At 40.5% G+C, this 18601-nt stretch overlaps 1 protein-coding gene across 1 annotated transcript in view; it reads right to left on the bottom strand.

Moving 5' to 3' along the window:
- LOC311233457 (actin-binding protein WASF3-like) overlaps positions 1-15829 on the bottom strand; it is a gene marked incomplete at both ends in the record, with an annotated part of 178221 nt that extends 162392 nt beyond the window's left edge. The window contains one exon of the mRNA XM_084320424.1: positions 15697-15829. Coding sequence (XP_084176550.1) covers positions 15697-15829 — 133 coding nt within the window. The remainder of the gene's footprint in view (positions 1-15696) is intronic.
- Positions 15830-18601: the final 2772 nt, after the last annotated feature.

The raw sequence follows: 18601 nt of genomic DNA, 5'->3' as shown, positions 1-18601 counted from the left end.
ACCACATATTTAATTGAGACCCTTTATTTATTTATTATTTCAATTTAGCTGGAAATACATTGCTACATCATTCAGTAACATTTGCAGAGCCTTATAAGAAAAACATTATTACGGTCACCATTGTGACCAGTGGGATTAATCAACAAATTTTATTATTTATTTGTCTATTTCATTGAACATTGCACATGTTAACCCTTTATTCGCCAATGACGTGTTCCCACGTCATTCTCCGCCATGCGTAATCTGCCAATGACGCCGTAAGGCGTCTTTGAGATCAATATTTCAAAAATCTGTGATGGCAATCATATTTTACCCACGGAGACTTGGGATCTCCTGTTGATCTCCTCTCAACTCTCCAACGGTTCAAGAGCGCCATCTGGTGGCCGATCGGCGGATTGCCCAAACAGGAAGTGACGTGCCGGAAGTGGTGCTCATCCATATTCGGTCCGGGCACTCGCTATCGTTAGCGGGACTCTAGCTCGACACACTGGACAGCGATCAGTTGCCAATAACTCGATAAACAACATGATTTGGACGTATATACTATTATACAACCTGGAAATGGATCGCATATATCAACATCCCATAATCGTGAACTTTCTGCTCGACGCTGATCGCCCAACGCTACGAGGAAACTGCGGTGAGTTGATTATTAATTATTAAACGTATAATCTGCTCTGATATATATATCGCCCATACTAAATAAATGATTTAACGTCGGCCACGGACTTATAAACCCCCCCCCCCCCCCCCTCCGGTCACCAGCAGATGATGAGGCAGGACGTTTAGGACCTTGTACAATTGAAAGTTTTAATATGACGTCAATCGGTATCAAACTACATTTGATAATGTAATATATGTATTTATAGCTATAACTCGCATTCTGCAGAATGCTGCAGAAAATGATAAAAACATATTTATACTTTAGACCGTATTTTAGTATGAATATGTGAATGAAAAAGTAGAACGTTGCTACATCCTAAACGATAGATACTTGACGTTGAATGGGCCATAGTAATGTCAATTTAGCAATACAATTTAAAAAGTTATAGCCCTGCAAAGAAGGGGAACATCTCCATAGACTTATAGTGGTGGCAGAGAGGGGATTACGATCAGAATAATCCCTGGCAGATAAAGGGTTAAAAGCCATTTTTTTAACTCAAAATGTGAGTATTACCAAGTCAACTTGTGTTCTTAAAACAATGACAATAAACATAGTTTTATTAGGTTGAAATAATGTGGTTGTGTACTTATTTATCTGTTAACTTATTATGGATTGAAAACTGAAAACCTTAAAGCATAATTTATTATTATTTATTTTTTTACAGTGTAGTCTTGCGATCAATCAAAACTTATTTACACGATATACCTCACATTCACCCTCCATTCACATCCTGGTGTTCTCCATTAGGCCTGTAGGTGGAGCTATGACAGCACACGTACAGTAGGCCTACACACAGTGTGATGTGTCCAAAAATGAATGGGCAAATGTGAGTGAAATGGTCGCACTGTATGCAGCTGTTTGTCTGCATTGCATCCCCCCCCCCCCCCAACTCAGATTTAGGGTTGATACAACCATCATAATAATATTGTTAATAATAATAACAATAATGATGTAATAATGTAAAAATTATCATTAAAAAGACCTGATTATGAGAAGAAAAAAATTACGATGCATGGAATATTGTTGAGGCACACTAGTTACAACTATATTTCAAACAGGCATGTCAAAAAGGTTGCTGACCCCTGGTTTAAACAAAAGTGTATCAGGTTACAGTCTAAAGCAGTGGTTATCAACTGGTCTAGCCTCGGGACCCAACATTTTCCTTAGTCATTAAGTCGCGACCCAAATTTTTTAACCACTATGATTTATTTAAATTTTTCTTTTTTGGAGTAATACACAATCTTTCATGCACTGTTAAAAACATGAAATAAACACAAAAAAGTGCAACAAAAGTGCAACTAGGTGTAACAATCCCAGGGCCCTATTCCCCGTACCTGGCTAACTGAGTTAGCCGGATAATTTTCAGCATAGCTTGACTTAAGCCAGACATTTCCGTCGGATTTTCTAAATCGCCATGGTAACAGATCAGAAAGTTTGAACCTGGTCCAGAGCAGGGTTTAGTTCAGTTAGCTGGATGAACCATGGCCACACCCTCGCAAAGAAATGCAGCTCGCTTCCTGAAATAATTACCACAGTGTAGATCTGCATTATACCATTCTAAATTATGTTTTTGTGCTTCGTTTTCCTAGAGGGGGCTTTTGAAATGTAAAATAATAGACCTAAATGCTGATAATAAATCATATTCAGCCTATAATAATAATAATAATAATAATAATAATAATAATAATAATAATGACTTGGATTTATATAGCGCTCTTCACTGACCCAGAGCGCTTCACAGAGTCCATTATTCGTTCATACACAGTCATACCGGTGGTGGTAAGCTACAATTGCAGCCAGCTCTGGCACGTCATAGTTATACGGATATGGCGCTTGCGCGTCGCAGCACACAGGTTATTTTAATAACGGAGCATTGCAAATGTGAATCCCGCGGGGATATTTTTAATGAATGAAACCTATCGGGCGTTTGGCTCTGATTAGTTTCATATTATCTGCTGTGGATGTATTTGCTTAACGGAGCGCCCGGATTGTGTTTCATTCAAGCATAAATTGAAGTGTCTATGCGTGGATTGTGGATTATGATTGAATTACGAGGAATCTGAATCTGTGGATTGTTGAATTGTATCACTGTCACTCACACGTTATTGTGATATTGTAACTGGGATTAAAATGTCTGATGAGATGCGCTGTTTGACGGATTTGAGAAATTCAATGAGCCGTTGACATTAATGCATTTGAGAAAATGCATTTATCTGTTCAAGCACTGTTATCTGATGATGAACATGTGTCACTGGTATAAACCAAAGGTTAATCAATTCAATGCATATGGATTATGTCCGAAACAGATTAAAACCTGATTAATAGTGAAACTGTATAGCCGGCTCCAAGCCTCTGTTATTTCGGGGGTCGCGCCTTGAAAACTGTATTTATATAAAGTACATGTTACCTAAGCCGAGCGCATACAGTACAGTCAGTACAGATATCCTCATAAGCATCTATTAATTCGTATCAATTAGATACTCTTTGGGCTTGTTTGTATCTACTTATTCTGAAAGAGTTTAACAAATTATTTTCGCTAGCAATAGATCTCATTCGATTATTCATTGGCCTACTGCCATCAGGCACATTTAAAGAAATATAATCTGATTGATTGGGGGTAATGACTAATGAGGGACGTAACATTAGCCTATAGATTATTAACTTGTCGGCGAGGCTATTGAGCCGTACTGTATTGTACCCATTCTGCAATCTGTTAATAAAGTTTTAAATCAATCAATCAATCAATGCCGTTAGAAAATCAGGATTTCTGCGATCGACACCTGCTGTCTTTTCAGCTGAGGCAGTCGCGCGCACTGATCCTGAGCATCAAGTCTGGTTCGAATTAACGAGACTGAATCCACCTTCGAGGAACAAGGAAAGCATGGATTCAAACATCAGGTTAATTGAATCTGGATAATGGGAATTTTTATCGACTTAGTTGAACCAGGTACGGGGAATAGGGCTTAATAGGGTTAAGGAGAACAATAACACTGGACACTCTACCTCCTTCCAGTCTCATGGCGCCCTCTAGTGGGTACCATCAGATGGTACAGGCAGCCATCTTGCCTGTTCTGATAAGTGTAAATAATGTAATCAATTGTTTGTTTAATGTGATTTCATTATGTGTGTTGTCATTGTTGACGTTCCCTTCCCTGGGCCCTATTCCCCGTACCTGGTTCAACTAAGGTCGCTTTCACACAGGGGCTGTTTGGTCCGGACTTTCGGACTAGAATTCGATAGTCCGGTTTTTCGGGTTTGTGTGAATGCGCGTCGAACTCGGTTCGCGGACCAAACACGCGAACTCTGGTCCGCCTGAAAACGTAGGTCTCGGTTCGCTTCAGCGGACCAAACGCGAACCAAATATAGGAAGTGATTATTATTACCACTGCTCGCAGCACTCACTGCAAAACAAGCACACTGCATCTATCTATCTATCTATCTATCTATCTATCTATCTAACTGTGCATCTTGGGAAGAAGGAAGAAAAAACGTGGCTTATTATTATTACCGAGGCGCACGGCATTGGATCAATGGATCAATGCCACGTCAATACTCGCCTCCGCTGATCTGGAGGGCTTGCAGTCCACACACACACGTGCGCGCGCGCACACACGGGCTCGCAGCCACACACACATTTCCACTGTCCAATAGACGAGCGCCCTTTTCGACCGTGTGACATTGTTCAGATAGTTCGGTGCGCCTGACAGATTGCTATGTGAACGCAGGCGAACCAAATGAAGAATGCAACAATGTTGCAACTTCACCACCAGAACCGCACCGAGTCCACCAAAACTATATGTGAAAGCGACCTAAGTCGATCAAAAGTCCCATTATCCAGATTCAATTAACCCAATGTTTGAATCCAGGTTTTCCCTGTTCCTCGAAGGTGGATTCAGTCTCGTTAATTCGAACCAGACTTGATACTCAGGATAATTGCACGCGGCCGCCTCACCTGAAAAGACAGCAGGTGTAGATCGCAGAAATCCTGATTTTCCAACGGCATTGATTGATTGATTTAAAACTTTATTAACAAGATTGAAGAATGGGTACAATACAGTATGGCTCAATAGCCTCGCAGAGAAGTTAAATGCATAATCTATAGGCAAATTTTAAGTCCCTCATTACCCCAATCAATCAGATTATATTTCTTTAAATGTGCCAGTAGGCTTAATGGAATGAATAATCAAATGAGATCTTGCTAGCGAAAATAATTAGTTCAACTCTTTCAGAATAAGGATAAAAACAAGCCCAAATAGTATATCTAATTGATACAAATTATATTATGAGGATATCTGTACTGTATGTGCTTAGGTATTATGTACTATATAAATACATGGTTCCCAAAGAGAGGCTTGGAGGGAGGCTTGCAGTTACACTATTAATCAGGTTTTAATCTGTTTTGGACATCATCCATACATGCATTGAATTGATTAACCTTTGGTTTATACCAGTGACACCTCATGTTCATCATCAGATAACAGTGCTTGAAAAGATAAATGCATTTTCTCAAATTCATTCATCAAAAACGTCAAAGGCTCATTCAATTTATCAAGTCACGTCACATCATCAAATCCATCAAACAGCGCATCTCCTCATATATTTTAAACCCAGTTACAATATCACAATAATGTGTGACTGTCACAGTGACAGTGATACAATTAACCCTTTATCTGCCAGGGATTATTCTGATCTTAATCCACTGTCTGCCAGTAATGTAAGTCTATGGAGATGTTCCCCTTCTTTGCAGGGCTATAACTTTTTAAATTGTATTGCTAAATTGACATTACTATGGCCCATTCAACGTCAAGTATCTATTGTTTAGGATGTAGCAACGTTCTACTTTTTCATTCACATATTCATACTAAAATACGGTCTAAAGTATAAATATGTTTTTATCGTTTTCTGCAGCATTCTGCAGAACGCGAGTTATAGCTATAAATACATATATTACATCATCAAATGTAGTTTGATACCGATTGACGTCAGATACAAATTTTCAATTGTACAAGGTCCTAAGCGTCATGCCTCATCATCTGCTGGTGACCGGGGGGGGGGGGGGGGGGGGGGGGGGTTTATAAGTCCGTGGCCGACGTTAAATCATTCATGTAGTATGGGCGAAACATAGATCACAGCAGTTTATATGGATCATAATATTCAAACACGCTGAAACTTACCGCAGCTTCATTGGCGAATAAAGGGTTAAACAATCCACAGATTCAGATTCCTCATAATTCATATCCACAATCCACGCATAGACGCTTCAATGTATGCTTGAAATACTCAGCGAAGAATATTAAACTAATCAGAGCCAAACGCCCGATAGGTTTCATTCATTAAAAATATCCCCGCAGGATTCACATTTGCAATGTGCCGTTATTAAAATAACCACATGCAGTGTATCGCGACTCCGAGCGCCGTATCCGTATAAATATGATAAAGATAAGATAAGATAAGATATTCCTTTATTAATCCCCTTGGGGAAATTCATGATGTGCATTATTTAGGACAAAGTAAATATATAGGCTGAATGTGATTTATTATCAGCATCTTAGGTATATTATTTTACATTTCAAAAGCCCCCTCTAGAAGAACGAAGCACAAAAACATAATTCAGAATGGTATAATGGGATCTAGACTGTGAGAATTATTTCAGGAAGCGAGCTGCATTTCTTTGCGAGGGTGTGGCCATGCAGGTTATCCAGCTAACTGAACTAAACTCTGCCCTCGACCAGGTTCAAACTTTCTGATCTGTTGCCATAGCTAGTCTGAAGTGTATCAGGTTGGGGGTCCACAGTCTGAAGTGTATCAGATTGGGGGTCCTAGAACCACTTCTTTAGGTGAAGCTCTTTATAAGTGTTATATGAACAGCTTATTATAATGTAAAAAAAATTAAATAAAAGCAGGGATCAGATTATAGTAGATTCTGTGATTAGAATCTGTCTCTCTTCCTCTCTCACTCTGCCTCTCTCTCTTTCTCTCTCTCTCAAGGACTTATCTGTTTGTCTGACACTAAGCTGTACGGTACAACCTAAGCTCACCTCACACGCACGCACACACACACACACACACACACACACTGTACCTAAACACATAGTCTAATGGAAGGATTCACTGTCCAGATGGCTCTCTCCACTAATTCTCTCTCTCTCCCTCTCTCTCTCTATTGGATGAGAATATAACATTTTCATGATGCTGTGTCATGATAATTTCATTACACAAAAATGTAAATAAATAAATAAAATATGATAAGGTAATATGTTGGCCACTCTGGATATATCAACCCTGCCCTAGAATAATAATCCTTTAAAGATGAGGCTGCTTCAGGTAATTAAGGTTTGGGAGGTGCCATCATGTTGCAATACAGATACACACAAACATACATTAGAGATGCAACGGTATGATATTGTTGTGGTACAAATAGTTTATGATTAGTCTATGATTATCACAGTATTATAATTTTTTTATAATCTATTTTGCAGTGTTATGGGGGGAAAAGAGAATAAAAAAAAGAGATTTTATAATCACCTTTTTCTTTTTTTCCCACACTAATTTCTTCTGGGCCTTTTGAAAGTATGCCTATATTTTATACTGTGTAAAAAAAATCAATACCTTTTAATATATAAAAAATAATACAGAAAACCGTTAACATAAATACCGTAGCTTTTAAAATGCTTATGGTTAAGAAATGGTGTAATTCTATAATCATGATTAACACATTGACTGCCGTTCACGTAGATCTACGTTTCTGTGGCCCGACCGTTGAGTGCCGGAAACGTAGATCTACGTTTCTGTCACAGTATTTAGTTTATTATCTATTGCCATTCATAATTCAGCGGGGCACCTTGTGCATACTGTTCTGAGTGTGTCTGAGCTGGCAGACGGTATTATACCACCCTCTAACGCCTTCAGCCAGTAATGCACCCCGTTAGAAACGGGTTGGTTTCTTTTCTGTACCGAGCTGCGGCATGGGGGCGGGTCCTAAACACTCCGGCAAAACACACGCTTGTAGGGGTGGTTTGGACTACTGACCCCGCCCGCCCGTTGAAGTGCAATGTCCTACAACGTCAGAGGCACGATCGCTGTGGATAACTGGAATGGCGATGAGATTATTGGATTCTTTTTTTTGCATTACTTTAGAGACCAGGTAAGGACACCATATATGAAAGCTTGCGTTGATCTGATATTTATTTCTACTGCGATTGAAGCTATCTGTGTTATAGCTGTTTGGCTGTATGCCGTTGGGTTGCAGGAGAGGGGGGCGCCGGTCTAAATCACATTGCATGCGTGCACGAGGAAGGATAATAGTGATGATCTAGCGTTGATTTCAGGAAGATCCGATAATCAGGCGAAAAATATTGAATTACACAAAAACGCTGTTTTCGTGTATTTTCCCTGGAATTGCTCAGAAGCGGCCGGACTATGTTCATATTCAAAACAGTATAAAACGGAAATGTACGGATGAAAAAATAATCAGTTTTTGCACGTTGACCAGAAGCAGCTCAATGAGACTCGACGGCGTTATTAGACCCATAGCTATACTATAAAATATAGGTTTAGGTCTACAAAGTACAACTACGTTTACATGGGGTTAATGGACGACACGGAAGTGGTCACTTCCCGGAAGGGGCGTGGCACTCAATGTGTTAACACTATGGCGACCGGCGGGGCTCGACGATTTAGGCCTCAGAGGACAGCGGATTGTAAACAAACCGATGTACTTTTTAAGAGCTTTATATATCATTTATAGTATTGCTATCTGTCCATTCTCATTGTCACTTGAGTCCATAAACCGTGCCTTCATAATGGCTTAAAGAAAATAAAAATCCATCTGTTTTTTAGTCTAGGCTTTTAGTCTAGGCTTTTCTGCAGGAGGCTAGAAAAAACGCTAAACGTTGGCGCCGTTATATCAAACGGCCATTTCTGCTGTATATATACGAATGAAATAAAACAAACTGCGTAGCATCCGGACTATTACAGAGCATCTATGGATGAAATGGAGCATCTATGGATGAAATAGGGGCGGCGGGGAACGCCGATTACTATTATTGATTAGCAATACAGTGTGCGTTCAATATAGCATTTTCATTGATCGATCACGTTACGTTATAAAACAATGTCCAATCCAGCTGTAATTTGGGGTAATATTATCCTACCGTCAGGCCATGTGATCGCCGGCAGTATTTCCTCACCAGTCATCGGATTCTGGTAGATCGATATGCACATTGGCTAATCATAAATCCCATTATTCCACGCTGGAAAAAACGCTCGGCAAGCTGATCCAAGATGGAGGATGTTCGGCTGGGATCCGCCCACAGAACTGTACTTGCATTTTTTTTTTAAATCACATAATGATACTGCAGTGGAGCGATGGCGCCCCTAAGCGGGTCTGGCCGGTACTGCATGTTTCGAAAATCAAATATGTGAAAAGATGCTGGTAGTGGATCGTTTACCTAAGAAGCGTTATAAATATGGAATAAAACAATAACAACTCGTCACGTATATACTCGTGGCTCTGGTCCACAACGCTCTTTTTCGAAACACGTATATCTCGTTCTCGGACGCCATAGTGTTAAAGGTACAACATCTATACAAACGACCAACCCAGAGATGATGTCACCCATCGGTTTGCATATGCACATGACCTGTGCATCACCGCCCAAGGCACAGACTTCATTAGTATTGAGGAAACGCTCAACGACGCTCTCTCAGGATTAACAACCTACTATGAAGAGAACCATCTACGTGCCATACTTGTAAAAGTAATCTGATTACTGATTACTCCTTTAAAAAGTAATCTTAGTTACTTTACTGATTACTTGATTATCAGAGTAACTTAGTTACTTTGAAAGTAACTAGGTTACGAAGTCGTCGTCCCTGCTGCTGCCACAACATAATGACAAAAAAAATTGAGTAAAATGTACTCAGTTTGAGTAAAATGTACTAATAGGGCAGGTAGGCCTATCTATATCTATATCTAGACACTGAGGTGTCTGTATACGTATATGTGTGTGGATATGGATATGGTGCGTCTGTCTATGTCTGGGTCTCTTAATATGTCATGATGTGCTCTGTCCTTGTGTCCATGACTGTATTGTGACCTGTATCCCTACTATGTCTATGTGCTTTTGTTGTGTTTTTATTCTAATGTATTTATCTTGATTTTATTCTGTTTTTATTGCTAACCCTTTTTTTTACACAGGATTTTAGCCTGTACCTTCTGGCAGGGGGACTACCAATGGAAATTAGCCTTTTGGCTAAAATTGGGTGCATTTACATTTGTAAAATGTTTTATTAATGTACACTGTCCCCCTTGAACAAATAAAGTAAACCTAAACCTAACCTAAACCTATAGATCTATAGATTTCACAAAATATAAATGGTCAATAACACCACATGTAGGCTGATATGTAGCCTACCTTTGGCCTGCCCCATTCAGATATGGTTCTAATGTTCCTAGTGAAACAGGGGAGGGGTGAGTAAACCAGTGATTATATCTCAGTAACAGAATCTTCTCAAACCTCTTGTCAGAAAGTCTGTTCCTTCTGCTACTGACAACCTACATACTATTACTGCAGTATGGTGTTCCATGTTCATGAATAGTGCAATGCAAAAGATGTTTAACTCAAAGGTGGAACATACTGTTTGGCTGGTGCAGCTCCGAGTCCTGTAGAAGTCGATGGTCGTGCTGTGCTCTATATTCCATATGCGGTAGACAGTATTTTGTTTCCTCCGCAAAGTGAATGTTTTTTTCACCCGGCTTAGCTGACACAAACGTTAAGTAGACTAGTGAACTTCCAGTGCAAGAAAGCGTTACCAGCGCGAGCGTCTCCCTGCTAGCTCGCTATGTTTTGGTCAGCCTGATAATAACAATAACAGCCGCGCCCACCAGCATGGCTCAACACGCGAGGTTGCGTGCTGTGACGTCACTCCCCAATACAAGGAAAAGCTCTCCAAAAGTATATTTGACTGTCGAAAACGAAAGAAAATACTGCATTCCGCCTGCATTATGATGAGATAGTAACGAAATAGTAACGCACAGCCACTTGGACAAGTAACTGCAATCAGATTACTGGCTTGTAAAGATTAACGCGTTAGATTACTATTTTCGGGGAAAAGTAATCAGATTACACTAACGCGTTACTTAGTAACGCGTTAGTGGCATCACTGGTGCCAACCCAGCAAAAACACAAGTGTGCGCTTTCCACCTGAAAAACAAGGAAGCTAAGCGCCAACTGAATGTGTCTTGGTGTGGAACACCACTGTGCATGTCCCAAGACACTACGTGCCACAGCCCTTGCCCTCAGCTTCTCTACTGCAGAATATGCCAGCCCGGCATGGGAAAGATCCACGCATGCTAAGAAACTGGACCCCACTCTTTAACACTTTGAGTGCCAGCGACGAGATTTCTCGTTTTTAATAGTTATTTTTTTTATTATCGATTTCCATTCATTTTTCATCAATCTAGCCTCACGTTACCAGTGGGGATCTGTCTGAACTCGAACAGGGAAAATACCGCCCCCTATCGTCTCTCCGGATGGTACTGCACCACTTTCGATTGGATTGAATGAAACGCATGGAGAAAAAAAAGTCTTGCTTCCACATTTTACTTGTCAGGCATGTAACCGGAGATGATCTAAGTCATTGCCGACCACCAGAACAGCAGAGAATGTGTGTTTCCAGTACCCAGCGTTTGATCAATAAACGCGATCGATATTTGGAATGGCGATCAGGAATTGGAATAATCTTTTTGGATACCATCTGATCTCAGGTACGGAATCTATGTTACCAGTCTTAGGATAATCAGACCCGTTTTCACGGAGATATACACTTTTTCTTTTTTTTGTGATATGGCTGTTTGACTCTAAGAGCGATCAGGAACTGAGAGAATCGATTTTCAGCGCGCGGCACTAGCGTGCACACGTACACATATACTATCGATAATCTAGCGTTTATTTGAAAACGATTCATAAATAGGCAGACAAATGACAACGTTCTAGAATATTACAGTATGGGGCGATTATCATGGAATCCTCTTTTTTTCCCCGTGAAAACGAGGGGTTTTCTAAATGCTATGAAACGGAAATGAACCGATAAAAAAAAACAATCTGCTTCGACAATGTTGACTGGAAATAGGTCATTGATAAAATGCGACGGGCAGATTAGACACATAGCCATAATGTAAGAATCTCGTTGTTGGTGTGTGGACCCAGGCGCAATACAGGAATGAGAGAGAAGCAGGACACAAGCGGGGTGTAGTTGAGAAGAGGCTTTACTTCACTCTTAGGAGTACAGCTACAACAACAAAACAATAAACGTACCACAGCCTAAGCCGGCAGATAAAGAATATACAACAAAGGGTACAAGCGTGATTAGCACGGAAGGGTGCTATCACAACCACAATGGTATAATGATAATAATGTTCTGACAACAACGGACGACACAAGATACGTTTACGAACCGACAGGGGAGTAACAGGACAGCACAGAATATATACTAACAGTGATTGCTAAACAGGAACAGCTGGAGAAGAGAGGAACATGAATATGGATACACACAGGAACAAGAATACACAGAGGGAACAAGACTAGACACTAACAATAACAGGGATAATAGGGACACATAATAATAGGCAGCCAGGTCTTGAGCCAGGCAGGGATTAAACATATGTAAACATAACAACACGGGGAACAAGAACATGGGCAATGCATTAGTGATAACTAATAATAGGCAGCCAGGTCTTGAGCCAGGTAGGGATTCAACATTGTGACAGAATGAGAATACATGAGGACAACAACAGATTTGACAATATATGTACGTAACGGTCCATATGAAGGGTGGCAAGGGTGAGGGCCCGTAGCACCGCAAACAGACCGCCCGGGGGCGCCAGAGGACTGTCCAGAAAGTTCATATCATGACACATAATTTAAAACATAGATTAGGCGATATTAACACTTTGATCGCCGGGGTTAAATTCATAATTTACCATCCCTCGCCAGCCCTATTTAACATGGAGAAGTTCCCCTTCTTTGCAGGGCTATAACTTTTTAAATTGTATTGCTAAATTGACATTACTATGACATTCAAAGTCCTATATCTATTGTTCAGGGTGTAGCAACGTTATACTTTTTCATTCACATATTCATACTAAAATACGGTCTAAAGTATAAGTATGTTTTTATCGTTTTCTGCAGCTTTCTCCAGAACTTGATTTATAGCCCTAAATGCATTATATTGATGATCAAATACAGTTTGGTAGGAATCTGTGCGAGATAAAAAAAAATCAAATGGACGTACTTCTAGAAGTTACTACGTATGATCTGATGATGACCGGATGGGGAGGGGGGGTCGTTTATAATTCCGTGGGCAACGTTATATCATTCATCTAGTGTGGGTGATATGATCATTAGAGCAGTTAGTATAGAAGACATTACAAAATAACGCTGAAACTCACCATAGCTTCCTCTCGCCGTTGGGAGATGAGCGTGGAACAGAATTTTTTCTATTATGGGATGTCGAAATATCCGATCCATTTCCGGGTTGTATAATAGTATATACGTCCAAATCATGTTGTTTATCGAGTTATTGGTAACGGATCACTATCCGTCGTGATCAGCTCGAGTCCTGGGACTATTACCGAGTGATCGGACCAAATTGAAATGAGCACCAGCTTCCACTTCCTGTTTCTTCCCTGGGCGATCCGCCGATCGGCCACCAGATGGCGCTCTTGAACCGTTTAGAGAGTTGATAGGGGCTCACCAGTACATCTCATGTCTCCGGGGGAGAAATATGATTTCGATCACAGATTTTTGAAATATTGATATCAAAGACGCTTTGGCAGAATGAGCATGGCGGGGAATGACGTGTTCCAGCGTCAACAGCGATTAAAGTGTTAATGCTAACATTGAAGTGGATGTGGGCATTCAAGCACTAAATGTGTGCCCCCTGCTGGGCATTCAAAGTGTTAATGAGAGCTGCATATGTATCACTGGGTGCCTGAAGCCCACTAACACCAACGACCTGTACATGCTGGCAGGTATCGCCCCTCCAGACATCAGAAGAGCGCTAGCCAGCAGGACAGAGCGGCGCAGGCAAGCCACAGATGAGAGGCACCCACATGGCTAATTGGCCATGTACCTGCCCCCAGTCGACTAAAATCACTGAGAAGTTTCTGCTCCACTGGAGACAACACCATCTGAAGCCTGCCTTAACATGTGGAAGGAAAAGCTTGACTATGCTCATCCCCCCTACTGAAACCCTCCCACCAGGAGATAACAACTGAGCAAAATGGAACTGCCTGAACCAACTACGCTCAGGTGTTGGCCGTTCCAGGGAAGCCCTAAGCAGATGGGGTTATCGTAGTGGCCCAACCACATGCGACTGTGGCACAGTACCCCAGACCATGGAGCACCTCCTTCAATGTCCTTTGTTAGGTGGACCCTGCACAGCAAAGGACCTAGCACTCTGCAACATCAAGGGACAGCAATGTACCAAGCACTGGCTGGACGTTATATACAGTAGGCTGAATAGCTTTGTATATGGACACGAATCTCCTGGTCTCACTAACAAACTGGTCGCCTCTTGTCAAAGAAATCATTACGGAAAACACTACGGAAAGCAGCGAGTTCATGAATGTAAACAAGGAAGTACTGTACATCAGAGAGAGAAAAACATCTTTCTCAAGGAGTTACCTGTTTTTAACGTGACCAGGAGATAATTATGGGTAGGTTTCTTCTATATAATTATATAGGTTAGCACCATAACATTTGCATAAAGATAAAGATATATATGTTTATATATATATATTAAGGCTGTCAAATATATCGCGTTAATATCGCGTTAACTCCCGATTCTATTAATGCCACTAATTTTTTTAACTCAAGATTAACTAAAAAAAAAAATATATTTTTTTTTTACTAGACTTCACTCAGGTGTATTATTGATGCTCTCATTGATACTATGTTTGTTTCTGAAGTGTGTGTGTGTGTGTGTGTGTGTGTGTGTGTGTGTGTGTGTGTGTGTGTGTGAGATATAGAGAGAGAGGGGGGTGAGAGAGATGAGGAAGGGGCAAAAGAGAAAAAGAGCTGGGAGAGTGTGTGTGTGAGGGAGAGAGGGGGTGTGTGATTAATCAGCCCTTGTGTGTGTGAATGTAACAAGTTCCTAACGTTTTCTTTCCCCTATTATTTCATGCACACTTTATTCATTGTTTTAAATTATTATTTTCTTTTAAGTTATTTTGTGCATCACTCTGTTTTGAATTTGATGCAAATTTGCAATGCATGAGAGTCATCCTTTTGTGTTAAATGGCTGCACAAAGCAAGCATTTGTTGACTCGCATGTTGATAAGAGTATTAAAACTTGGAACTTGAAAAAGATCTGTTTAAAGGGGAACTATTTTACTATTTCTTTCACTATTTGGGCACTTTTACACAATTCCTGTGAGTCTATGGAACACCTCTGTAATATATATATTTTTTTTATTCATTGTTTTGTATTTCTAATCAAGTCCTCAAAAACAGCATTTTTCTACCTCAAGATCTTAAGCCGTTTTGAGCCTGGGCTCCAACCACTGTGTGCAGCTCATCTTGTATCTCAACATTAACATGCAGCGGTGTCTCTCTGACATCACAAATCATCACATTTTCAAATGACTCAGTTCAGTGAGGGTGAATATTGTGAGAGGAGAATTGGAAGAATGCGCCAATATGAGAATTTTGAGACATAGATCATATTAATATAAGTTCACATAGCTAGGAAACAATGCTAAACACTCAAAAAGGCCATTTATAAGATAGTTCCCCTTTAAGGTAATTTTTTTTTAAATAGAAATGCGATTAATTTGCGATTAATCGCGAGTTAACTATGGACAATCATGCGATTAATCGAGTTAAATATTTTAATCGTTTGACAGCACTAATATATATATATATATTTTTTTTAAAGGAAAACTAAATCCCCTCAAAACTAAGAACTAATGTGATATGATATTTTGCCTCTACTCTACAGCACCAGATGAACCAGATATGTAATCTCACTTAGACTGCTGAGCTGACGTATGATGGCCGACAGCGTGTTGTTGGTGACGCATTCCAGCTCGCTGCCAATCCCATCAGGCACTGCAGTGTGGCACAGGTGGCGCGGAGCTATGGATCTCTTGACCAGCGGCATGACCTCTGTTTCACATGATAACCAAACCGCCTGCCGAGAGAGAGACACACACAGTTAACACACATAACAAACTACAAGAGTGCTATGCTATCTGAGTAGTTGTTCTTTAACACTTTGAGTGCCAGCAGGGGGCGCACGGGTTGGCTCTGGATTGCCAACGCTCTATTCAATGAGAGAGCGAGCACATTTGCGAAAGCATAAACTATATCTTAAATTATGTGTCTAATACGCCCGTCGCTTATCAATGACTTGTTTCCAGTCAACATTGTCGAAAGGGATTGTTTTTTTAATCGGTTCATTTCCGTTTTATACCATTTTGAAAAACGCTTGTTTTTTTAAACTTCCAGAAAGAAAAAAAAAAGATTCTGCAGGAATCGCGCTTTACTGTAATACACAAAACACGTTGTCATTTTTCTGCCTATTTATGAATCGTTTTCAAATAAACTCTAGATTATCGATAGTATATGTGTACTTATGCACGCTAGAGAAGCGGGCTGAAAAATCTATTATCTTATTTCCTGATCAGCACACACACAGCCACACACACACATATGGGACACGCTGAGATAAAGGTGAAACGAGCTCCGATTATCCCAATTCTGGTAAAATAGATTCCTTACCTCAGATCAGATGTTCTCCAAAAAGATTATTCCAATTCCTGATCGCCATTCCAAATATCGATCGCGTTTATTGATCCAACGCTGGGTACTGGCAACACATATTCCACGCTGTTCTGAGGGTGGGCAATGAGTGGGATCGTCTCTGGTTACATGCCTGACAAGTAAAATGTGGAATCCGGACTATTTTTCCCCCATCCATTTCATTCAGTCCAATCCAATGGGGTGCAATACCATCCGGAGAGAGGCGGTATTTTCCCTGTTTACGATTAAATAACGAGATTTCTCGTTCTTGGCACTCAACGCATGGCATGAACTAACGAGATTTCTCGTTGTTGGCACTCAAAGTGTTAACTTAAGTAAAGGGACTGTGTTCCACCACTAGACATAGAACATATAAACTGTTTCAACAACAAGGCTGGATCCCATTCAAACCCTCCTCAGCCCTCGGACGAAATGATGAACACTCAAATCAAATCAAATCAAATTTGATGTCCCCATGGGCCGGACACGTCTTTTTTTTTAGCTACTTCGTGAATATAAGCTTTATCGCAGTTTTCGTCTCGTCTTTTTTCTGGGAAGCTAGATATGAGGCTAAAGGCTAGTCACGTTATATCAAACGCCATTTCTGTTGTATATATACGAATGAAATAAAACAAACTGCTTAGCATCCGGACTATTACAGAGCATCTATGGATGAAATGGGGGCGGCGGGGGATGCCGATTAATATTATTGATTAGCAATACAGTGTGCGTTCAAGTAGCCACATTCAACTGATCGATCGCTTGCGTGTTACAACAATGTCCAATCCGGCTGTAATTTTGGTGAATAGTATCCTACCGTCAGGCCATGTGATCACCGGCAGCATTTTGTCATTATTCATCGGAATCTGGTAGATCGATATGTCCATTGGCTGATCATAAATCCCATTATTCCACGCTGAAAAAAAACGTTCGGCAAGCTGATCAAAGATGGAGTATGTTCGGCTGGAATCAAGGCTCTATGATGCGCCCACAGGACTGTAAAAGCATTTTTTATTTATTTTTTTTTTTAAATTCCATCAATGATACTGCAGTGGAGCGATGGCGCCCCTAAGCGGATCTGGCCGGTACTGCATGTTTCGAAAATCAAATATGTGGAAAGATCCTGCTAGTGGATCGGGGACCTAATAAGCGTTATAAATATGGAATAAAACAATAACAACTCGTCACGAGTATACTCGTGGCTCTGGACCACAACGCATGGAATCGAAACACGTATTTACTTGTGAACGGACGCCATAGTGTTAATGGTACAGACAAGAATGGCAAAATATATACAAAACAATCTAAAGCTAACAATGCTCTCTCTGTGGCCATACACACACAAGGCAATTTCCAAAAACACAAAGGCCAATAAACAAATGCAATAGTATCAAAGTCAATGTCACAAAGTATCACAAGGCCTAGCCTCATGCCAGAGAGAGAGAGACACTTCTTCTTCTTCTTCTTTAGAATTTCTGGCAGTGTAGACGCAACATGGCGTATTACTGCCCTCCTCAGTTCCATACTACGCCTACAATTTAGGCCTTAAAACATAAACAAACAAAAAATAATATATATATATATATAATAATAATAATAATAATAATAATAATAATAATAAATAAAATAACACTATATCCTCTGATACAACTCTGACTGGTGCAGAAATGTCAGCACTGACTCTGTGATCAGCTGGTGGTTCTCATTATCCATGCCAAAGAAAGATTTAAGAGAGAAGGAAGAGACTCCCAATTCTGTAAACCTTTTATAAAAGATGTCCCTTTCTTTCCTATACCTTTCACATTCTAGGAAAACATGCTTGACAGTTTCAGTCTCTCCACATTCACACCGCCCATCTGGATGTTTTCCCACAATGCACAAGGTACTGTTCAACCCACAATGTCCCAGCCTCAATCTACACATCTTGACCCTATCGCTCCTAGACCCATATCCAGCCACCTTGATTTTGACCCGAGGCTGCAGAGAGAAATAGTGCCTTCCCTTGGTCCCCTTTTCCCACTCAGCCTCAACTCCTTTCTTTATCTTCTCTCTGAGTTCCACTCTTCCCATTGAAATGCCTATCTCTTCCTCCCTTCCCAGGCTGTTTGGCAAGGGAATCAGCTATCTCATT

The sequence above is a fragment of the Notolepis coatsorum genome (genome assembly GCF_963971535.1).
Source record: "Notolepis coatsorum genome assembly, chromosome: 8".
In the NCBI taxonomy this organism is placed as follows: domain Eukaryota; kingdom Metazoa; phylum Chordata; class Actinopteri; order Aulopiformes; family Paralepididae; genus Notolepis; species Notolepis coatsorum.
The sequence above is the reverse complement of the archived record's forward strand: the minus strand, read 5'-3'. Positions and strand labels throughout refer to the sequence as shown.